This window comes from Corapipo altera, unplaced genomic scaffold (assembly GCF_003945725.1).
Source record: "Corapipo altera isolate COAL_440 unplaced genomic scaffold, ASM394572v1 53, whole genome shotgun sequence".
NCBI lineage: Eukaryota > Metazoa > Chordata > Aves > Passeriformes > Pipridae > Corapipo > Corapipo altera.
Window position 1 is genome coordinate 2,474,400 of NW_020884900.1, and position 26,079 is coordinate 2,500,478.

At 36.5% G+C, this 26,079-nt stretch overlaps 1 protein-coding gene across 2 annotated transcripts in view; it reads right to left on the reverse strand.

Annotated features, from left to right (window-relative positions):
- GRID1 (glutamate ionotropic receptor delta type subunit 1) overlaps positions 1-26,079 on the reverse strand; it is a 513,783-nt gene that overhangs the window by 227,366 nt on the left and 260,338 nt on the right. For both annotated transcript variants that reach the window (XM_027649514.1, XM_027649515.1), the window contains exon 4: positions 11,038-11,243. In XM_027649514.1, coding sequence (XP_027505315.1) covers positions 11,038-11,243 — 206 coding nt within the window. The remainder of the gene's footprint in view (positions 1-11,037; positions 11,244-26,079) is intronic.

Consider the following 26,079-nt stretch of genomic DNA (forward strand, 5'->3'; position numbering starts at 1 on the left):
TTTCCTTGGTATTATTTTTAGCACTTCTACATTCCACAGGTTTTTCAAATTAGACACTTCCACTGCTTATTTGCCCTGGATGCTGTAACCATCTTATTTACACAGTGACATTTCCAGTGTTAGGGTACCTCTTGTTTATGGGAGCCATCAGAGATGAGTCTGTCTTGAACTGTGTACTTTTATTAAGTATTCATAACTGTATCCTGGTTGAAGTGCTCTATTTGCTAGGTTGTTCTTACTTTCAATCAAGATGCATTCAGAACTGAAATTGATTTTTAAAATAGGTTGAATGTTAGTATAGTTTAGAAAATGAACACTATGGTGTAATGGGTTTTTGTTTGGTGGGTTTTTTATGTGCTGATGTACATCTCAAAATATTCTCTATACTCTTTAATAATTTTATGGGAAAACACATTGGGGAACTTGTAATATTTTCAAGTCAATATACTTCTATTAAACACACAAAGTCATTATCATCCTCCAAGGTTTGAGTTTTTTCCCCTTTCAATATTATCTAAAAATAATTTTGACATGCTTTTTCCTTTGGAAAGCTGGAAGCAAAATATGAATTATATATCAAGACCAATCACTCAAGGTGCTTTCCTAAAGAGTGTCCTTGGAACCCAGTTGCTATTTGCACACACATTAATAAAGTGCAAAGCTTTTAAATCTGATTGCTTCAAGTTGAATGGATGGGTCAGTGCCAAACAAATTGATCTCTTTCACAGTGCATGGTCTATAGCAAACTATAACTCCATTACAGTGAAAGGACTCAATTCAGTAAATAAAACACAGATTTTTAAAGTTACCTAAACATCTCTAAATGCTCTGTAGGGTTGCACATGCAAGCAGCATTATTTATCTAAAACTAAAGCCAACATCCACTATCCAAAGAGAGTTTTAATATTTGACACAGCATGTATGGGTTAAAGGCTGCATGTCTGACAAAAGGATCACTGGAGTGACAGGACAATCAGTTCTGTCAAATGAAACAACCAGGGGTCAATGGTGACAAAGACACACCTGGAAGTGTCAAATGAAAGGATGACCTTTTGGGCAAGTTCTTGGTTTGACATTTAGAACTTCAGTCCCTGCTTCAGGTGAACTCAGTAAATTGCCTACTTTCTTTATAACCTCAATGCCTCAGCTGGCAAAAAAGAGACTAATAACCCTTTACCTCCACATTTTATGTTCTGTAAGGATAATCATTAGGCACCAGTTTCAATAGGAAGAAATCAGCCTTGAAAATTGATCTTTGAATAAAAGCTTTGAAAACGTATCTTAACAAAACCCTGAACATGCAGTGAACAAAAACAACGACAAAACCAGCAAACCTGGGTATAGAAACCTGATTATATTTCCTTCTATGAAAATTTCAGCATGACAACTTTTCAAGTGAAGAGACATTACCAAAAACTAAAGCTCCATCAGAAAATGTCCTTAGGACACAAAGTGTATGTCCTTTCCCAGAGAGGATACTGCCAGATCTGCTTTTATTCCCTTAGTTGTCACACTACAAAGGAAATTATCCAAAATCTGAAAAATTGTCTCCTTTCCCAGTAAGATTAATACGAAGGAATTCTGCACACAGCAGAACAACCAGCAACAAGAATGGGGAGTATAATCTCTACTGTCTATGAATACACAACTTCCCAGTTATTGGAGAACAGTTCACGAAACAACTGCACACCTGGTAAGAACTGCAAAGACAAGCAGAGTTGACAGACCACACATTGCCCATCCAGAGAAAAGATGAAAGCCCCAGCCCACACAAACTGCTCCCACTGCCAGCCTGTCTCTTCACCCCATTCTTCCTCTCCCTTCTACTTGCAGACCCTTTAACACGTGGTTCACTTAACTGAAACTGTTCCTACGATCATTCACTTTTCTTAGCCACACTCTAAAATTGTTACTGTCTCCTGTTTGAAGTGCCAGATATTTTTAATGCAGCTAATCACATTTCTTCTTGATAAACTTCCTCTTCTCAGCACCTCTCTCATGGGTTTCCTCCTCTGACACTCCAGCACAGTCTCTCTTGGGGATACTTTCTGTGATATTGTCCAAGTTCCCGAGGAGAGTTCCACGTCCTTTCACTCTGTAATCTTTTTTGTTTACATTAACTTCATCCAGCGAACAAACTAGCAAAAAAAATCCATGGTCATTCACATGCTGATGAGTCTTTATCTACTTCTCTGTGACACATTTTTCATATTCTGTTTAGTCTAAATTGATAGTCTGCTTTCTGGATACCCTCACAAGCTTCATGTGGATAATGAGATTTCTCAGACCTCTCCCTTTAGGGAAAGAAAATTTTTTTTCTCAGTCAAAATGAACAGCCAGAACATCAGACCTGCCAATTTGGACTACAACACAAGTGTCATCCTTGACTCTCACTACTTTCAAAGCTTCTCATCCAGGATAAGCCCCAAATCTCACAGATTCCTTAGAAATAATCTTTCTAATAAACAGTTCTTTTTACCCATATGTAATGCTAAAATTCCTTTCCCAGCTCTGGTGATATTACATATTGATTACTTCTAAGTTCATCTTTCTGACCTTAAGAATTGCAAGCTCTCCTCATATGTCACTAAAACTTCTGCTACAAAGAGGATCTCTAACCCCTCACTTTGATCATTTCACCCATCTCTTCACATTGCTTCAATAGCTCCCTTGTTACCTGTCACATCAAAGATATGCTAACTATCTTCACTTTCAATACTGCATACTTTTTATTCCAATCTTTCAGGTTACCTCTAATTCATCATGAAGATTCTGGCCTTGATTTAAACCCTTTTCATGTATTCTTATGTATGAAAACATTTCCACAAATATCTTAAAATCCTTTTTATTTTATTTTCAAAATGCTAGCTTCTAAGATCCTGGAATGATGACACTATTAGTGTCACAGAACAACATTCATCATCAATCCATTTTACCCCCCAGACACCTCTATCTGTCACCTCCTGAATGCTGTAAATTCTTTGGGGACACAAATACAGCACCCAGTAAAACAACATCCCAAATCATAACAAGCCACTCAAGTACAGCAAACATACTAGTTATAATAGCACCAGCAGTACTAACAGTAGCAGTAGGAAAAATAATTATTAGCATAGGACTATATTTTCTTTCCAAAACAACTCTCAAACCCTTGCTAATTTTGCAGTATTTGCCATCCTCCAAGGTACAAAGGTAAATGAACTGACACATCATGCTTTATGCTGATGATACACCGCTCTATTCCTTTGACACAGAACACTCTTTGCCCGAGGAAAAGACAATCTTCTTGCACAGTTACCACACTGTCTCAAGTTATAAGCTGAATTGAATCAGATCTAACTGCTTGTCCTTGATGAACAAAGTTTCCAGATATTTCTTTCCTTGTATTTCTAGAGAGCTCCCTTTACCCTTCATTTTTTATTTTTTTAGGAACTCTAAACTTTCAACTGTGAAGAAACAGACATAAAATTCAGTGTTGTCTCCGACACACCGGGCAGTGCTGTATCAACAGTGCTAACCCTTGCACCTTCACACTGTGTTCTGCCTGCCAGACACAAAATAACTTTAAGAGGAACAGAGCACCAGTCCTAGGACACCTTGATTGGGATTAGTCTTCTCAAATCACTGTAAATCTCACCCAAGCTTTTATCTCATACACAGATAGCTTTATCCTGGGTGCTATGAGTAATTAGTGAAGGCTTAAGTAATTTCTCAAATTAGTTTGAAACTAAAAATAAAGTCTTGGGTAAATATAATTTCATTTCACCTACTGGAAGTGATTAAAACCCTTCTGTGAAAAGGAGTTGATTTTTGAAGCAGGTGCAAATTATTATCAGCAATAATTACTCATCCCTTCTAAGGATAATGGCCTTCTTCTATAACCTCTGGAATAACTAACGAAATGAATCAGTGGTTTTCTCAATCCAGCACAGCAGGTCTAGAAGTTTATTTTAGGGGAGAGATGGTTGTTCAGAGTCCTGTACTCCAAGTCAATTCCTGTGCTTAGAGACATGGAAAAAATCAACCTATAGCTACAGTGTGTAAACACTGGTGTTGGAGGTTCAAAAGTTCAATACAGAATAATTACAGTATGTATTTTATAACCCTCAAAGTCAAGCTTCCCTAGAACAGTCAGCTGAACAATTCACTAAATTTATATGAAAAAGTAAAAGCAGAAGATGATAAATAGCCTTTTTATGACCATTACTTTTTTTCTGATTTTTGTGAAGCAAAGACCTTTTCTCATGTACCTGTACCGCTTCTGCCAGTGCCTTACAATAGGCAAATGCTAGTATAGGGATGAAATGCAAATGCAGGAGTATATTTAAAATTAACCATCCATAATTAATTACTAATTTCTCCTTTCCGGTAAATTATACCTAAATTGCAGAAAATTATCCTTGCTGGGAATGATAAAGTCATCTACAAATTTGCAGCATTTCAGAGAAACATTTTGCATAGTGACCACAGATATGTCAGAGTATTCAATCTCACTTTTCGCTACTTAAAAATACATATAATTTTTATTTTTAAATTGCACATTAATCAAAGAGTCAGCCAAACAACCTGAAGTAAAATGATTTGGAAAACAGAGCCATGAAGGAGTAGGTGGAGGTGGGGGTAGTTTTTGATAGCCTTTTTTTTTTTAGTGCCCACTAGACTTGTCCTGCCTCAGCTCTTGCAAAACCCAGCACTAAGACAGTACTAAAGAAGGTGCATTGCCTGTGGCCCAATACAATATTTGTGTGTTTCCAAGTAATTAATAGCTCCTATTCCTTCAAAAAAACCCACCAAACCATAAATGCAGCCTCTCTCCCCTCTTTTTGAGGTTAAATCTCTTCAGAGATCTGGATTAACAAATAAAAAAATAACCAAAAATAATTAGCTAAAAAATTGGTTAGTTCAAAAAAATTAATGAAGCTCATGAGATAAAAGTTAATTTCGGATATTTTAATAACTTTGTCAGCCAGATGTTTGGCACAGTTTCCTTTAGACCTGACATCCTTACATATGGACAGCAGGAAAATTTTGAAGTGAATCGTGTTTTAGCAACTGAACACCTGCAATAAAACAAGGACCCAAAAGTACACTGGATATTAAGCATTTGGAGCAAGAGGAAGGCCTGGTTCCTGCACATACAGATTTAATGACATTTAAAAATACATGATCCCTTATGCATCAGTCATCAGACTCAGAATATGAGCTGGGAAATCTGGTTCCTTCAGAGCTGGTATATCATTACTGGCATCCAGAAACTTAGTAAGACTGATAGTAAAGCAGATTCTAGACTCATAGGGACTTTGTGTGTCTCTTGCCATTTTTCTCTACAAAACCTCACAAAACTCCTATCAGCTATTGTTAGAGATGCACAAAATTGGATGGGAGCCTCATGTTTCCCCTCCTTTCAACATTCAGGTTCAACATCTCATGTAACATTCTAATGGAGTACAAAAAAAAGATTTAAAATTGTCACTTAAATATACCAGTAATGGCAAAAGGAATACCATTTAAATGAAACTAGGTAAGCAATTCATAAAGTTATTTATTCATAATTTCCTCCCCCCTTCACAATGTCTACAAATCCGTGTAATTGATCATTCCAAACATATTCACACGGGGATCCAATAGATCAGGATCCCTGTGAAAATAATCCCACCCCTTGGATTAATCACAGTGAAACAAAATGTAGGAGGGTTTGTGTTTGGGGATTTTTTTTGGTCCAGCGGAAAGAAACTTGCTTCAGGGCTAATTTATCCTAAAATGGGAGGGTTTTGCTTTCACTTCAGTTTTAGTAGTTCAATGAGATTTGCTTGGGCTTTAATTATAATTATTATTCTCTTTAAGCATAAAGAGTCTCAGCGTATTGAAAATGTCAACAATAGCAGACAAGATTTTAGCTCTAAGGAAGAAATAGAATACCACAGGAGGATTTAGGAGAAATAAGGTGGGCATAATTTGACTTGAACCATTGAAAGAAGAATGTATTATTTCTACAGGTCTGTTACCAGCACTCACAAATCACTACCAGCTCTTTCAACATAGAAATTGCCTTCTAAAAACAGAAGAGGCATAATATTTTTTCCCAAAATTATTCACCAATATTTCAAGATGTTTATATGCTGCAGAGAAAACAGAGATATGGACTAATATGTTGAATGTTTGCAACATAAAAAAAAAAAAGAGACATGTATGCCAATATGAAATGTTAAGTGCCAGAAAATTAGTATTGAAGTTTTTCCAGTTAAATTTTGAAAACTGAAAGTCCCTGCTTTCTGAGAAAAATCATTTCATAAAATTGCTTGTGGGTGCAAACTGTTCAAGATGTCATAAATAATTCATTCAGCTCCAGTCAAGTAATAACATGTCACCAGCTGCAGAAGGGAAAAAGAGAAATCTGGAGCACTGTTCACTAACAAGTGCCAACTGAGAGTATTCTGGGAGCAAGGTATTCAGCTTTCTCAATGACCAGGAATGAAGGAAGGCCAGAAATCACTGTGAAATGATCCCAAAAGCCCAAATCAAAAGCAGGATATCTCTTTTTATTTTAAAGAATCAGGCAAAACACTTAGTATGAACTAGGGTAAAAGAGAAAGAGAGAGCAATCTTTGCTCTCCAGTGGGGACACAGAGGTTACTACATAAACAGGGCAGAGATAAATTACAGCTGTTTAACACAGTTATTCTGGAAGTTTTTTAGCTTCAGCTCAAATTGGAATTGCAGTGATTCACATAACTTTGCTGCATTGATACAGGGGTTTTGTATTATTTTTTAAAGCAATAATCTTCTCTCTTTTATTACCTTTTTTTTTTCAACTTATTTACTATCATAGGCATGCAAAGAGTTCTGCTTTTGGCTGGTTTGCTGCAGGGACACGCATATATACAAGGAACCTTACTGCAGTAAGCTTACTAGCTTAGAGGCAAGGCAGGCTCACAAGTAACTACAGCATTTTCAAAGATCCACCTCAACAGAAACATTTTTCACTTCAGTGAAGATGCCAAAAATACAAGTAATGCTGAGTTAAAGGTTTTGTAAAGCCAATAATGTCTTCTCCTTACAAGTCAACAATTACATGCAAGTGGGTTACAGCCTTTATTTTACCGGTTTTAAAAAGTGAAGTTTATATATATATAATGAAAAGAAGGAAGATTAAAGAATTTATATCATCTATGGTTATAAAGAAAAATCTCATTAAAATACATCTTCTGTGAAGAATTAAAAAACCAAACCACAGCCACCAAGTACCACACACCTGCCACAGGAAACTTCAGAAGCACTAAATTACAAGACCTTTTCCTCCTCTTCAGATATGTCTTGTCTAAAAAGTACAACATCTAAACTTATTCACGCAACAAATGTTTCAAGGTAAGTCTTTAGAAGAACTCCTGGATCATCTAGAACATCCTTCAAACCAATTCAGGAACACCTGCTAGCCTAATTTACCAGAGTGTTTTTATCTAGTGAACTCTTGAACACCTTGAGGAATGACGTCTCACTGAACCCTCTTGCCAAGCACTCCCGTTGTCCGACTGACCTCCCTGCTAGAAAGCATTCCGTTTAGCTTCGGGTCATTACTTCCTGTTAGACAATCCATGATCACTTTAAATATTTCCTCCTCCTCCTCTCATGCTCCTTCTCAGGTATTTGTCAGTGGTATTCCCCTAGGCAGGCTCTGTACAGCGTGTTCCTGAGACCTCTCTTCACAGGTCATACTCTCCCACTCTTTTATCATTTTTGTCACCTCTTTGAACTATTTTTCCATTTATTCATTTCACTGTACAGCCCTTAATGATAAAAGCAATCCATACAAATTTACCTCTACTTACAACCAAAAAAACCTATTGATTGGTAAGTGAAAGAGAGAGGTGAAACCTGGCTGCCACAAAGAGGGAGCCTTTTGAATCTCAGATTCCTGTGTCAGGGCCAAAGAAACTAACAGAACAGTTAAAAGTGACAAATATCCCTATTTCTGAATTGTTAGTTTTTCTTCTTTTCTTTCTATATATTGCCTTGCAAGAGGATGGTATGGCCTTCAAACTACAAAATTGTGTTTGCTGGTACATGTACATCTGTACCAATTGAGACAAATATGTCCAGGATTTTTGCAGGTGAAGAATGGAACATTTTTCTCAACTGATTAAGATGAACACTCTTTACATTAGGTTTACTTCAGTCACAAGGTGACCTTTTAATCAAAATCTGGGTTAGTTAACATTTTATAAATGCATTTACCTTTTCTTTTCTGAATAACAGCTGATTCTGTGCTTATACCTATATCATTGAAAAGATATTTTTCCTTTCTTCCCCTCTCTCTTCTTACAGTCAGAGCAGTTTTTATAGTAAAATAATAAATCTTGAAAACTTATGAAATGTCAGTGACTCCTGCTGCAGTAACTTTGACACATGACAGAATCAGGCACTGAAATATTAAGAGAGTTAAATGAAAATAATCCTAAAATTGAGTTTTTTGTAGCATTCAAAGCTTCTTCATGTATGATATGGCAGAATCCCCTAACTTTGTGCATGCAAAGTCAGATGAGATCTCTCTCGCCCACCCAAGAAATGATAAGTGAGGTTGAAAACTGGATCCATATTTTTTAGCAGGAAAGATGTATCACTTGCGATATCAAACCAGGCAAAATAAATCTTGTACCAGCTTCCAATGGCTGATGTCTGTGACTTGTGCTAAGAAGAATTTGTTAAAACTGTTTGCAGCCCAAACACTGTTCTTATTTCTCTTCTGCCTTCCACTGGAGAGTCTGTGTGCAACACCTGTTTTTTATGAAGAAATGCTGTTAGCCAATACACCTTAAAAAATGTAGTTGAAGCTTTTCAGACATTTCCCCCCTGCTACAAAATACCAACTCAGCAAAACTGAAAAACTTAATAAGGAACCTCTTTTTCACATGAAATTTTCCATTTCCACAAGTTTGTGGAAACAAAGCATTAAATCAAACTTCTTCTCTTTGTTTTTGAGCTTTTATTTCTAACTTGAGTTAAAGAAAAAAAAGAAAACAAATATGTGCAAAATATAAAAATTATATCTTTGCATTTTTTTCTAATGCTACTATTTAGATTCTTTTTCCTCTCAAAACTGAAGAGAGAAATTTTTTCAGAATCTCAAACAATTTTCAAGGTGCAGAGCCAGACTGGTAACAATACTACTAGTATAGAGCTGTAAGTTATCTATAGCATGAAATAGTTACTGCAGAGATAAGTAAACCCTTCGTAGGCACTTATTGCCACACACAGTGAGTGATGCATTTCTGTAAATTACATATGAATGCATATTTCATTTAAGTTGAAAGCTGTTATTCTAGACGCCCTGAAAATGTGCTGCAGATAATTAGTTCCACTTATTGACTGAGATCTTAAAGAATTGCAGTTATTTGCTAACTCCACAAAATGTAAGCCCAGCCTCTGCCAGAGAAAGATTCCCCCCTACACCGTGCACCTCACATCTCAAGCCTTTTGAGAGTTTCTTTCTAAGATTTAAATTTTCTTTTATAAAGCTTTTCTGAATCAATCAAGATTCAATATAGGAAGATTGCCAAATAAATTACTTTTCATTTCTGCCCACTGTTAAACTCCTGCAAGGAGTTGGAAATATATCAGGGTCATTAGTCTTAATGCCTATAATACACAGTGCTTTAAGGTGAAGTGAGTAGTAAAGCAGTTTAATACACGATCCTTTACACTCCAGACACCTCAGGGTCCTGACAGTGCACTCATCTAACTCTTAACAAATAAATCTGGAGCCTTGAGCACTGAAGGGGGACACACTTTCCACCCAGTTTGAGTCTGAATAAAACACACATGTTCATTTCTTTTTCATACCTGGTTTGGATACTTTGTTAGGACTCACTGGAAAGTTAAGCAATGTGTATTTCTGCTGGAGGTCTGCTACGAAGCAAATAAAACAGCCCACTGAGCTGCATAGAGCTTACTACACTATGAGGGCATCTGCTCCCTCATTCTTCTACTGGAAATCCCTGTGTATGCACAAACACTAGTAGAGTTTATCCCTGTGCTTAGTCTTTTCCAAGCTAACTATTTGCCTCATTTATTTCTGATAAAATTTACCTTATTAATTTAAAAACCACTGATGAACATAAAATGTGGATAATTTACTAATGCCGTTATGGTAAAAAAACCTTAATAAGCTAATTTGAGTTGATTTTTTTTTTTAATTTAGAAGGCTTTGATGCAGCTAAACTGATAATTGGAAACAGGTCTCACCCACATTTTAATTTCTTGGTTCAGTCTTATGCCTGGTTAGCTAAAAAAAAAATAAATTAAAACCCCTACTTCATTGCCAAATTCTTAGTTAATGAATACACAAACTTATACTGAGGCTTCAACTCTCATTCTCAATTCTGACATATAAAACACTGTAAAATAATTCATTATTTAATATTAAGAAATCTGGATAAAACTAATTAATGCCAAAAATTAGCCCACAGCACACTAATTAAAGTTTGCCCAACAGCTACCTCCTTGTCCTAATTAGCCTCATTGATTTCAAGAAACCACTATGAAAAAAAAGACAAACATCTAATTCCCACCTCATATTTGATAAAATCTCCTTGATTCAACTTTCAAACATTCATAATGCGCCCTTTTAACACGAATTTGGACATTTCCACAACAAAGGCATCTCTCTAGGCACATTATGTTTCATTTCTAATGGACTATTGTAGATTTTCTGGTCACTTGTCAACAGTGGTAGAAATCCAGGACAAAATTATCGATACAGAAGACAACCAGATAAAAAAATAATTACTCCAGAGAGCTGTATGTTATACTGAAAGTGCCCATCTGGCCCATGCTGCCCCATTTGCATCAACCACAAAGTATGCATTCCATGGAGCACGTGATCTTTTAATTCTCTGGCACCAGAGCCTCTCAATCCCATCCGACATTTAACAAACAGCACTGTCAAAATGGCAAAACACAGCAAGGTATCACATAATAAGTCACAATAAGTCATAATACATGTTCCTAAAATATTGATGATAAAAACAACTCTGCACTGACCTCATTAATAAAAGTCTGGGCTCCCCGTGGGCTCAGCAGTAAGATAGCTCTCCGCAACGTGTCCCGATAGCGGTTCAGTTCTTCTGTTTTCATGGTAGTAAAAAGGTTGGAAAACACTCTGCTGATGTTCCTGTCCACTTTTTGTAATGATACATCAAGTCCCAGTCTTGAGGCCTGATCGAGAAATCCCTGCAGCCCACGTATATCTGTAACAAAAAGGGAGGAAAAAAAAAAAAAGAGAAAAGAAAAAAGCCACTGCATCAACCTTCATCAGTTAGACAAGCATCACTAATTAGGTGGCAAGCATTATTAATTAGGTGGAAAAAACTTTTTTACTTTTTTCCTGCAATGCTATCAGAAGAGTGGTATTCCACATCATCATCATCTTCCGCGCCTCCCTTTCATAATCAATGCCAAGGGGGAAACTCCATCAATTACCTTTCCCCAGTTATCTGTGAATGACTCTGAGCAAGACCCAGTTTATGGATTTGGGTGGCTGTGCAAACCTCCCCAGAAGCTCAAGGCCACAAGGCTTAACACTGCACAAACAAAAAGACAGTCCCACCCCAACAACATAACAGTTCAAATGCAGAAAACCAGGAACAGATAAATACACAGAGGATAGATCACTCACCCCTAAACTTCTCTTATTCTACCACAACCTCATATTCCTGCTTTTTTCAAGAAAAAATTACCATATCCAGAACATACACAGCCTTCTTTTTGACATCCCTGTTTTTTTCTTGTCCTATAAATAACCTACCTAAACAGAGGTTTACCATTTACCTGCAAGCCCGTGAAATAGTACACAAACCCATTAGAAGAGAAATCATGCAAACAAGCCCATTCAGAACATGTTTCTTTGAGCTCTATACCTCAACTTCAGGATGACTGAAAAAAACATATTTCCTTAATCACATTCTAGGGCATCCACATGGAGGAACATATTTCATATTATGTTCATGCTGAGAGCTGCTTGTTTGAACTGTATTCTTTTTTTCTGATTCTCAGCATTTTTCTGTAATAAATGTCTGAGTTTTTATTTTGTTGTGAAATTTAGAACAAGGTCAAAGTTTATATTGCACCGGGTTGCTCTCAAAACTAACAGTGACTTGATCACAGCTGTGCCATGTTATTACGAGCCCTTAATTTTATGGGAAACATGTAAAACTTGAAAAAGAAAGTATTGAAGCATCTTTTCTCACATTCATTTCTCACACTTTCATCATTAAACTTCATCTCCTGGGTGAAGCCGAATGGTTTAAGTTAGAGCACATTTATTGATCCAATAATAAAACTCGCTCTTCAGAAAACTTTACTATAACTCTAACAATCTCTGTAAACCACATCATAACACCTGGTGATTTGCTTTTTTTTTTTATTAGTCATGGAAATAACCATCTTCTGACACTGTTCAGAGAGCTGAGCACCACTCCAACTGAATCAATAGCACTGCTTGCTGCCCCCCCCGAGTGGGCTCTTAAACCATCACCCATCTTGGTGTTTGATGGCCATAGAATACATATTATCACCTTTGATATCTCCTTAGAAAACATCATATGAAACCTGATATAAGTAATACCTTGTGAGGATACATCAGGTAAAGAATTTAGCTCATGAACAAGTGCAATATATTAGGATCAACTAGAAAATATCACCCCAAATGAGAAGCATTGGAATTTGCCCTGAGTAGCTTCACACTTCTGTCCAAACATGGGAATGCTTGTTAAGGTGATTAATTTAGCTTCAGAAATCAGTTGAATTGCAGAGACATAACAGAAATAATAGAAAGTAAACCAGGACTGTACCAGCCACAGCGGACTCCCTATCGCCTTTTTAACTCTGGTTTAGCTGAAATGATCGCCCCTCCAGTCAACTCCCCCATCAGGAAAGGTGAACTCATGAGGGTTTTCCTGGTCTTTTGCTGCTCAATTTAGGCAGCTAAGTCTATAGCAGCTTTATCACACTGTCAAATACATACCAGACTAGCTTATTGTCCAAAATCCCAAGTAAGTGAGGATATTAAGGGGTTTATTGCTGTGCAGCCATTTCTGGAAAGCATCAGAAGATGTTAGCACTTGTATAACTGTTAAATATTGCAGGTGTGCTGCAAAAATGACAGTGACAAACAACTGTCATTGACAGGTTAAAGTATTTCACTAAACTTGTCAAAGTAAGTTTGGATTTTGTTAATTTAAATTCAGTAAGCTATCATTCATTCCTATGCACACTTTATGGATATGTGGTATGCAAAACAGAAAGATTTTTCTTTTAATGATGTTTAGTCCTTCAAAATTACTGCAGTGTTTGATAAGCAAGTATGAAGGAAAGTAAGTAAGAAAACTCTTATGATTTGGTAACAATTTGTCTTTTCGTGTCACCCTCTAAAGTTATCACTGCACAAACAAAAGCTGTTTACAAAAGATTAACTGTTGCTGATATTGCTCTAGTTTGGTTTTCTTCTTGCCTTATGTTTTCAGCTGACCTACTGAACTACTGAAATATTCTTGTAGACCAGTGCAAAATACTTGATGCACGCGGTAAGACTATTTGGACTGGGAAGGGCATTTTATATTCCCTTACAAATCTTTCCCCCAAGGAAAAAAAGCTATTTCCCAGTTTGAAAAATGAAAAAAAAAAATGACTTTTTCCAGTTTGAGAAAGCAAAACCTAAGATGGAAGATACTGTCCAAGCTCAACTGCACAAGCACAATCTGTGAGTTTTTCACAGATATAAATGAATGTGAATTTATTCAGTGTTGGCAATTAAAAAGAACTGTGTGATGGTATCTTCCTGAATGCTGACATGCCTGCTCCTACATGACACTGAGAAGAAGAAGGTTTGGTGGGAATTCAGAGGTGGAAGTGGGAACTGAAGTGTTTTAAGAGGTGACTAACAATTTTAGGTGCCTGCATAATGGGAACTTTTCTTCATAAGTAATTATCTGCAACCATTACCAAGAGGGCAATCATTTCTTAAAATGTATCAGTAAACAAATAGAGAAACACATGCCCATATGCAGGAGCATCTGTTTAAAAGACATAATAAATTAGGCTCATTTTTATCTTATCTGACACATCACACAAGGAAGAGAGTGCCCTCATTTTTTTCTCCATTTAGTAGATCACAAGTCCATAAAACATTAAAGAAAAACTGAGCTTTGTTCCACAGTGGCTGAAACAGAAATATTCACAGATAATAGTTATGAATTTCTTTTCATTTCTCATAATCTAGGACAGCTCACCCTTCACTTCCTTCAACACTAAAAAGAGTTTTATAAAATTCACATAGAATTTCATAAAAATAAACGGTTCTATTAATGTTTCTGCCTGTTAAAATACAATTGTTTCCTGTCTCTTGTAGTCTTAACAAAGACTTTTTATTAAGAAGTTCAGATTCTAACATTAGAGTTATCCTGGACCGTTACTAATGAAATAATTCCTTGTGCCCATTTATTTCATGTTTTCTAGGAAAATTACAGCAATTCAAACTTTCACTTCTGCTTAGAACATCTGAAAAAAGGACCAGTTGCAACCTTCAGCTATCTGCCTTCAGTTTCACAATTACTTCCTTTTGCTCAGCTTATGGCCTACACTCAACATTAAAATCACACAGTCATATTTTAATTACCTAATTGCCCACCTGAGTTATGGAAGCTCAACATGCAGAGCTTCAGAGGCAATATTTGAAAATTTCGCTTTAGAGAACGTTAGTTTCTTAGAGATGATAAAACACACTTCAGAAGAGAAACTGCACTACAGAAAATGCACTCAGGTGAGCACCTCTCATAGAAGTGATATGTAAAATCATATGATAATTGGATATGTTTACAATACTCTAATGTCAACCACCATCATGTGGAATAGGCAGGCACTGGAATTAGAACTAACTCACTAGATCTGCATAAGAAAAGCAAATTTCATATGAACTTTGGGCCTCTCCTGTTACATCTGACTGGAGAGAGAATTTCTGTGGCCCAGAGCCTTCTTCCTAATGCTGACAGATATACCATATGTCCAGGTCTGACAACAGAAGAACAGGGCAATTTGAGGGATAGCTTTTACAAGGAGGGAAGGAAAGTCTTGATGCACTGCTAAGATATGAATTCTGTCAGTGTGACTACAAAACTAATGCTTGCCATAAATAAAGGGTTTTATTGTACTATAAGGAATAATGGGATGTGTAATTTCCTACCATAGGTTAGGTTGGTTACTGCACTGGCTGACTCGATCACAAACATAAAAGAATAATACTAAACATGGCATTAGCTACCTGTAAAGCTCATTATCACACACTAAAGTAATTAATTTTTTATTATATTATTTATAATCTTGCTTATGCAAAACACTTCTAGAGTCTACCACAGCATTCACCTTTCATAAATTCACAAGATCTGATTCTTGGCCTTGACAAAAGCAGGTTTAAGCTATTATTTTTCTGGGAACAGCTGTGTGGTTGGGCACAGCTGGTCTTTTAGGACGGCTCATTGCAGAAAGGAATTTCCAGGAGGTAAAGAGCACTATATTGTCTTTTCAACACCAGTTCCTAACCCCACTTGACAGAAATAGAGGCAGCACATGGCCAGGAAACATTTTACTTTGGGCACAAAACAGCTGGAAGCAAACTGAAGTACCAAGTTGGAGCTGAAAGCAAGGCTAAAGAAGCACCAGGATATAACTTCACCCTGTGCCATTTTCATCCAAGTAAACTCTAGGAGGACTAAGTATCGCCACCGAGTTCTGTTTTCAAATATCCTACGCCAATCCTTTGACTTGTACATTTGTAAGAGGGAAAAGTAAATAAGTGTGAAAAACAATGAGATCAGGAGATGGTGAGGGTTTGAGTTCTCATTTGCAGATTGTAGGTTCTTCACTTCACACTTTTTTTTTCTCCCATATCAGTTCTATTTGAGCATTATTTTGACAATATTTAAAGTATTGAGAAGAGTGTAAAGGAGACTTGGGTAGTTTCACTGTTCTAGCATTTATGCACTTATAAAAATGCATTTACCTTTTCCAAAATTTTAGGAATGCTATTCAAGGCATTGTTCCTTATACTTAAAAGCTCCAAGAGAAAAAAAAATTACTATTTCTTATCTTTCATACAAAAATCCTCTCCTTTACTGTAGTTTTGTCTCTCTTGACTTCAAATTGAACAGAACACTTCCCACTTATTATTTCATTTCTTGAGACAGAATAAAATACTCACTCCAGGATTCACTGATTTGGAAGATAACCTATAAGCACTCTGAAACAGCTTTCCTAAACCACTTCAGTTTCATGGATTTCATTCTTTTTATCTTACATTGGCTGTTCTCTCTAATTTTCACAACTGAAAATTGTTTGTATTAGAAATAAGGGATAATATGACTGGTGTTAGAAACAGAGACACATAACCTGATGATTAGACTCCTGCTGCACTGCCAGCTTTCTGAATAAATTATTTTGAATACCATCTTTTTGTCCTTGCTGCAGATAATAACGTACTTGAGGGATTTGAATATATTCTAGTATTTCAGAAAACCGAAAGTGGACATACTTCAGAAGTAGCTCTTATTTTTCAGTTAATAAATAACAAAATTCTTTCTTCAAACAATAGAAAGAATATTGCTATTTATGCTTCCAAAAGGGAATTTTTTCGTCCAAATCATCTAGAAGAATTAGACTTTGAGCAAGTACTGAAACTTCCAATCTAAATTATTCACAAGGTGATTTTAACCATTCAAATAGATTGATTAGTCCAGAAACTATAACAAAGTACGTTACAAAAGATACGACTGCATTAATTTGAGAATATAAATGCTGATTAGTTCCCAGTGCAAATGTGAGATTATATTAGTGCAGCATATTTTCCACTTCTTTTCTCTACTCTTACAACCTCCCTCCAAACATGTAACTTCTCACTTTACCTACATCATTTCCTTGCATGTCTCTGCCTGCTGAATTCCCACAATCAGTGCTAAGATAATTTATTCTACAAACATTAGAACTCACAATTTCAAACTATGTCTGATTTAGTCACCTCATTCCTAATTAAGTTTTAGTTCAAAAATTTTCTGCTAAGGAAAAAATATTTGGCTTTTTTCATGCTTTTAGATACACCAGAGCTCACAGTAACACTCTGCAATTATATTCCATTTTCTTTTCCTTTTTTATAAAGAAATTAAGTCTAGGCAGTAATTAATAACTAGGAAGTAATTATTACAGCAAGTAGATACAATATCAGGTACAATTAATCCATTAATTAAATTGGATATTGTTTATTATTCAGTTTAGATAAGAACAGTTGTACTAGATGTGACCAGACGAGAAGTTCTGCTGAGCTCCAGAGCCTCTCTGACAAACAGAGTGTAAACCAGTAGCAAATCATGGATATTTCCCTATAATATTCTCCTGATAATTCAGTTTGCAGTGCAGGGAATTCCTCAGGCAGGTGTGGTTTCTATGTATTTCTATGCACTAAGGGTCTGTGTAACCCTCAATGGATTCTCCTGCACAGAACAGCAGCAGTTTCCCTTTAAGCCCATGTAAACTATGAGCATCCAAATCAGTTCACAACCAGCATAACAACCTGAGAATTTTCAGGATCCCCCTGGACTTTCCCATTTCCCAATTTTACCTTTCTCTTCTGGACAGTTCTACTAATATGGATCAAACACAAAGCAACATGCCAGCACCTGCACTGCCTCACCAGCAGACCTAAAAGCTGCATAGTCCCTTCTCAAAGAGATGAGAGAAATACCAGAAATCAGATACTTCTGCAAAGAAAAAAGTAGGCTACCAGAAATTTAATCTTTGAAAAATGCACAGAATACTGATTCACCACTTAAATCTAGATCACAGGCTGACACTTGACCACCCCTCCATAGAAACCAGAAGTATTACACGTGTGTTTGGATACAAGCATCAGGATTAACCAGAGGCAAAGACCTATTTCGAACTCCTTGTGATATCGAAGGCTGAAGCTTGTATAATGGCTGCAGAAATTTTCTATTGGGCAGTTATACCACCCACATTGATATTATTTTCATACTTTCAAATATAAAAAGTACTTTGAAAAGTGTCAAATCACATGTATTGGTGATTTTCACTCCTAAACAGATGGGAAAGGTACAGAATGCACCATAAAGCCAGATGTGTTGCATGCACAAACAGATGTTTTTCAGACCTGACTTATCATAGAAGGCAGATATCACTATTAACAATATTTAAAAGTTGCTCTGCACAACTGGTGTTTCATACCTGAAACAGCTGATCCAATCTGAAGGTAACTGGAGCTTCCCAGGAGGCCCAGAAGCACAAAAGCTTTTTAAAGGCTACAACAGCCCTTTCACATTTAGCATGAAAGGTCAACTACAGGTCTCTCCTGCTGGATGTTAACACTCAGCATTCAAAAGCACAAGGAAAATCACCTCAGGAAATTCATTATTGATGGAAAAAAAATATGGACATATGCTACAACTGATGTAAAAAGGGAATTCACTGAAGAACCAGCATTTCCATTCAAATCATCTATTCAATTCTTCCAAGTGCAATAATTGCCAACTGTTTGCCCAATGGTAAACCACCGAAATGAGCTGTAATAGCTTCTCACCTCACTACCGCTGTTTATATACTAAAATACTTTTAAAGGCATTACACAGTGGAACTGCTGAATCATCTTATGAGACCAAAAATATCTGTATTGACAGAAAATATACTTTTCCTGATGTACAGACTCAGTTTAAATGAAATATTTCTTCCACCTAAACTAATTCTAATTATGGCATTAAATTACTGAGCTTAATATTTGCTATGACTGAGTACCAGAAAATCTAAACAACCATCCACCAGGACCTTAGGAAAACATAACTTTCTTCTCTTGGACGGCTGAGATGGACATTCCTCAAGCCACATTATTTTACATAAATATGTGAATTAATAGTGCCCATTTAAGATGTTGTGACTGTCAGCCTATCTACTTTCACACAAATGTAGGTTAAGCACCTGTTACTGCCTGGTAACTCTGGTTACAGTACTTGGACACTTGAAGAACACTCCTCATAAATAAAACCAGCAACCCAAAACTAGGGATAAGTAAATGCAAGTAAAAACAACCTGAAACAAACCAAGTGTGTAAAGGGCATGCCTTTAATAGAGAGGCAAAGGTTACTTCTTCTCATTCAGAGAAAACCAGGAGTCACCTGAGAATTTGAGAGAGGTTCATTCTCTGCGTGTATAGCTAAGTGTCAAGCAAAGAGAAGGTAGAAGCATGTCCCTTTGGATTTAATGGATTGCAGAGCAAGTCTCCCTCTTGTTTAAATGAGCATTAAATACTGTACATTCCAATCTCAAGAGAGGTGGCATTAAAATTATTACAGATAAAGGAATTAAATTCCCCCTTGAGGAAAGGTTACTGGCAGGAAGACCTGATTCTTTTACATGTGTGACAGTAATTATTGCTTGCAGTAATTATTGCTTGCATTCATACAACATTCTTTCAGTTAAGGGTCTCAGTGTACTTTATAAACACATGTACAGTACAAAAAAAGTATACTCTATAAATACACACTAGAGAAGCTAGACGTTCTTATACCTGCTTAACTACATGTCAGCAAATAATAATTCAACTCTCTATTGAAGAAACTTTCTCTCATTTTTGTAGGTTCAAGAAAAAGTCAGTTGCTCTGGGCACACAAACAGCAGAAAGGCTACCAGAGCTGCCAGTTCTAATGTTGGCACCCTCCAGGGATGGAGTCTTCACTGAGGAAACAGAAATTCTCTTTGTTATTACTATTTCTCAACCAGTCTCAGATTTTTCCCAACCAAGTCCTTACTTGTTGTTAATTTTTTACTATCTCCAATCTTCTGCACTGTGACTTTGGCAGATGCCACAGTTTCACCCCAGTGCTCGCTTTTCAGGGCATTAAGTACAAGGTGGCACAGGGGCACTGAGCCCATACCTCACCTTGAGCCTGACTGCCCCCAGCACAGTGTTCTCTGACCTGGCTGTGGTTGTGACTAAGGCTCTGTGTCACCCCACCACATGCACCATATGGACACCACACTCACGTGGAGCCTGAGCTTCTCAGAGCTCACCTGCCCTGGCAAGCCCATCCTGAACTACTCAGCCAATAGTTGCTCACCTGCTGGCAAGGCAAGGACAGCAGAGTGACCATTTTTGGCTCAGAACTGAGGAAGAAGGACCCTTTGGCCAATCTTTATTTTATTTGCATGATGTCCATCAGGCCATAAGGACAACAGTAATATTGGAAGTTTAATTTCCTTGGATAGCCACTTGACTCACAAAATGCATTTTAATATAGACTTCAATATTAATTGAACTTGAAAATGGGAAAAAATGTAACCTTCTTTAATTTCCTACTTTTTTTAAAGCCCATTTTTGCAATATAGCCTCCATAAAACTCTGCACAAAAATGTGAAGGAATACAAAAATCAATTATAGACTCTTCTGTTCTCCAGTGTTTTCTGATAAAAGCAAGATGAGAAGGATTCCTACTGAGATAACAAATCTCTTGGCGGAAGCAGGAGGGAGTTGAAAATAAAAACTAAGTTCATGTCACATATAATGACCACCAATTACTCCCTCTTGTAGGAATATGCCAAACACAAACAAACAGGGAAAAAAATAACCAATTGCCAATTATTCATTCACATTATGACAACTACTTTAGTACAATGGCAAATACAAGTACTCCATTCTCTAAGAAGAGAACTCTGATTCTGGGGTGGGGGGGAGGAAAACACAAAACTAACATGCTAGAAAACAAAAACACAAATCTGCTTGTACTTTGTCATCAGCTAAAACCTCCTCAGGCATCCCTCTCTCAGCTCCATGCTTTTGGAACATAATGAGAAATGATTACTGAAAAGACAACTGCTAACTCTAAGGTGGTACACTGTACCAAGACTAGTGCCAAAAGATTCTCCGCTCATCATATTGTAAACAAAAGTAATACATTTTAACAGACAGAAAAATTAGATGTTTCAGGCCTTAGTCCTAAAAACATTCGAGTGTGTATTTTGCTTCGTGTGAGGAAATTCAATGCCAAGGCTCCTCCCACAGACACAATCTCCCAACACACGAATAAGTGTTCACATAACTCCTGCACACTGTAATTTATTCCTGTGAGGATAATCAGGACAAACACTTTAAGCGCATAGAACGTACACTTTCCTGGATGTGAAGCACTTCTTTCTCAAAACACCAATAAATAAAAAATAACAATAATAATAAAAATATAAAAAACCCACAACAAACTAAAAAAAAAAACAAGCAAAAAGCTTCCCAGCTTTTTAACCAATGCTCCTGTCAAGGCCTCCTCTCCAAACCACATCCCTGATAGTTTAACAGCTTATATCCATGATAGAATACATGGCCTTCGTGAAAGCACTGTAAACTTGCTCTTGCCAGGCATGCCTAGGACTGTTTCATATGGTAGATTTGGGTCTAGAGAGTAAGTCCTATGAGGAACAGCTGAGGGAGCAGGTATTGTTTAGTCTAGGGCTCAGGGGAGACTTTTATTGTTCTCTACAAACTACCTGAAAGGAGGTTGCAGGCAGGTGAAGGTCAGCCTCTGTTCCCAGGCAACCAGAGACACGATAAGAGGCCTCAAGCTGTGCCAGGGGAGGTTCGGGTTGGACACCAGGATAAACAATTCACTGAAATGCTGGTTAGGCATTGGAACAGGCTGCCCAGTGAGATGGTGGAGTCACCATCCCTTGAAGTGTTCAAGAAATCTTTTCCACCCTGAATGATTCCATAATGTTACAAGTGCCCAGATACAAATTAACAACCATCTGTAAGAATATTTTTTGTTCTTCTCTTTACTATATTTTATAGAGCAACAGCAAAGAGAAATATTTACAGGAAAACAGTGTCTTCTCATTAAATACTCAGCTGTAGAAAAGGATAATGGGAAAATGGGAGCATAATGCTATATAGAGTTTTCCGATTCCACTAGTGTGCCCCTCACAAACTTAATTAAAATACCTTTATTTGAATAAAAGCACATACAGTAAGTATCCTCTGTTATTTGTCAAAACCATTCCCAGCAAAGTAAATCTCACAATTTACTAGAAAGTTATTTTGAGATCTGCACTCACAGATACCCAAAGAGACAATAGGAAAACCCCCTTCACATTTTTCAAAAGCAAGAAGAATTCAGGGTTCTCAGTTTACTTCAGTGACAGTAAGGGGATTTATTTGCATGTCTATAAAACCAAGACTTACTACAGTGTCTCCTTTATGCATATTTATGAGTAAATGAAATGGGAGATCTATATGCCTCAGTAAATTTAAATTTGATTGTAGGACTCAAAGAGAAATCAACTCGGCAAAATCTGACAAGCTTTTATCTACTGATGACAATCATTAACCTGAAGGCCATTTAGGAAGTAAAATATACCCTAAGGTTAATATTTCAAGAGGCCTTACTTTTTTCTCCCCTAATGAACTTAATTCCTTAGCTAATATCTTCTAATTTACTGGAAAGGAATTAGACAACTCCAAAAGTCACCAGGAAAAATCTTCTCATTAGAAAAGGCTGAAAAGGACATTTCTGGCTGAGCAGCACCACGCAGGTGCTGCTATCTTTGGTGGGTGCTGGCAAACCTGCACATCTTAACATAGTTCACAGAAGCAGACACTGTGCTAATTTCAGTTACTTTAAATAAAGCAATGGCTTGGAACAGGACGAGATGTCATGCCAGAAAGGATAGGATAATATGTTACTGCCAGGCATCTAAAAAACCATTCATCAGGTAAAGACAAGACTAATGTAATCACTGATTTCTCATTTTTCTATTCTTGTAGAGTAGCTGGAGAGGGGGAAACAGAAACCTCTCCTTAAGAAAAGAATACAATTGCTACAATGCACTGAAGGGAAAACAAAAAATGTTAAAAATATAGCTAATAAAGCTAATTACCTTCACATATTCCAGTTCTCAAGGGAAAAAAAAAATCTAATTCTGCTGAGTTCACAAGAACAATTTAACTACATGATGTTTTAGTATAAAGGTGTGGAAAGACTATTTGAACTCTAGGTGAACCATACATGGGGGGGTGTTATTTTTATTTCTAACTTTTATTCTTCTATTCACTCTGAGTGGAATCAATCCCAGGTTTTTATTCCTGGGACGCAACACATCAAGCTCTGTATCTTTCTAGCTCTAAGGTAGCTTGCACATACTGCAATTAATAATAAAAGGACCGGATGAGAACTAACATTTCTCACTCTACTAGCTCATTTATTCACCAAGTGTAGGTAATATATTAGTTAAGGTTTGAATTTATTCATCATGAAAATCATTATGTTCAAGCACTTCTCCATCTGAAATATATTTGGTTAATATAGTTAACAACTTGAAGCAGAGGGGAAAGCAGGGTGAGAGACTTCTTGTCAGGAGAATGTGACCCAGATCTCCGAAAGGCCACTTAAGATTGCCAGCTGGAAATCTTTGGAATGCAAAATAGCACCGAGTGTTTTTCTTAAGCTTAGATTTCTTTGTTATTTTATGATCCTCATTTGAGCAAAAATGAGGTTCTTTCCAGTTCAGGTATTTCCTCAAATCTCTTCATTCACTCATATAATAATTTTTCTCACTATCAAGAGGCTGTTCTTGGTCACCAAGTACATTAACAGGTTTCATCCGCATCTTCTTCCTTCCCTAAGCATTTATTTAGATGCATTTCCTGGCATATAACTACACTGACTTCTACAGCAGCACAGACAATATAGTTGTAAACTTCAGGGAATGAGACAGTCATGTAAGCTGCTGGAAACTCCCTTACTTCAAAACCTTCTAGCAAGAGGTTGCAGATACAGTTTCACACTTCATTTCTTTTGACATGTCCCCAGAAACACTGCTGTGCGTATCCAGTGACAGTATTTGAAACCACACACCCCAGCCACCTCCGAGGCTTTATTACACTAGCTCCTGTTCCCATGAAAAAGAAACATTTTTTTTCCCCTGGAAACAAGTACTCAGTATTTGTTTGAACAGAGCTCTTTTGCTCAAAAGGGTGGAATGAATGATCAGCAAAATGCGCTTTAACACCAGAAAAAGAAAGAGCTGGAAGTTAGGCTCTTGAGATTTAGGAGGTCACTGATTTCATTCTTTATACAGCAGGACCTTTTTTTTTCTTTCTTTCTTTCTCATTTTTCATGTAGAAAGAGTCTAATACTAAAAAATATAAGTTTCTGGTCATATTATAATAGTATCCTGATTTATGTTTTCTTTCACACCCTATAACCAAGTCTTACACATTTAAAAAAAAAAAAAAAAAAAAGACATTTTCCTGTGCTTTCTAAATTTATACCATCTTAATTCTTCTGTGTTATATTTCAATGATTGAAACATGCAATTTTAATTGACTTTCAATGAGTGGAATAAACCCTTACTCTCCTCTTACAGAGTACTCATTCATCTCTATCTGAAATGATCAATGATCCATTTATCAATTCCACAATGTTAAGAGCTTTACATATATATATATACTCTTTCCCAAGCCCACTAGGAAAAGTTTGACCAAAAACACGAGTATCTGTTTAAATCTCTGTAGTGTGAGAGGCAGGGAGGTGTAAGAGGACTCCATTGCTATAGCAATAAGTAGCAAGCAACAAAAATATTTCCCTTGAGGAACTGTGGGACAGTTAAGCGCAGAAGCTGAAGGAGGAATATTAGAATGAATGTAGAGCAGTCAATTGAGGATAAACATACCGAGGTGGGAGGGAGGGAAGAAAGACTTCTTGAACTTTGCAGTATGCTAAAGACAATTTGAAGAGACAGTGAGTAAAAAACCTACTTAGAAGAGAAGAGAATGAATCATCTGAAATTTGCAGTGGATTTAGTGAAGTGCATAGCCCCATGTGCTAAAAAGACGTGAAGAGGGATAGCAAGGTTGACTGTGAAAATGAAAGAATTGGACACTGAAGAGTGCTGTGGGAATATTGAGGTAAATTCTTCTAGCAACTACTAAAGAACAGAAAGGAAAGAACCGACACAAACTGAAGCGTATCCTCAAGCCTGCTACTTATTCACATTTTTGACCTGGTTCTGAAGAAAACAAACAAAAAACCCCCCAAACCTCCCAAAAAGCACAACCAATTGAAAATAGTCCAAATGAACTATTCAAAAACTTTTCTTTGTTTCTGATTTTATAATTCACTACCGCAAATTATTTTGGTGATATTTATCTGACACTGCCTTTGCTTCTTTGTACCTTAATTTCTATTCTTCCTTTTTTATCCAACCTATCCCTTATTCCCATTGCAATAAATAGTCACTTTGATTTACAATTCCCTTCAGCCAACTGAACAGGTTTATATATATACACACAAAATAATTAATAAAAAAATAAATGAAAGTTCCTGTTTTGTAAGGCTTTTTGTAAGACAAGGGTTTAAACTTTCTTTTTTTCAATTTCTAATTTTGTTTGCAACTTTAGTGTGATACTGAGCATGGAAAGATTAAAATAAACTGCAAATATAGCCTTTAAGGATACAAGCAGCTGTTTGTTGCATTTTCTACATAAATAATAAGACTGGAGAGTTAAAAGAACAAGTCATGCATTGCAGATTTAGAACTCTAGGTTGAACATCATGTTTTCAGACTACTTTCTCCTTTTCAAAGACTTTCCAAAGGTCTGTATACAAACTCAAACATCTGATGTCTCATACTCATCAGATGTCCAATGTCTATTTTTGTTGCAGTTTGCACATCAACTAATTTGAATGTCTATTATTAGTGCTCTAATTATAGATTTCATATAATCTGATTACTGTTACAAACATAAAGGTCAAGCTCCTCCTAAAGTTGCCCAATTTCTTTTTAGCCTCTAACTAAAAGTAGCTGAAAGTGATGTTAGAATGAAATTTAAAATTATTGTATCTGCAGGTACATTAAATGTATCTGATACAATTTTTTATGGGTTATACTACATGGAAAGTGATAACTTTGTACTTTTCCTTTCAATAGCTACATATAACTAAGAGAAACTTAATAAAATTAGAGTTTGTTTGGTTTTTTTCCCATGGTAGC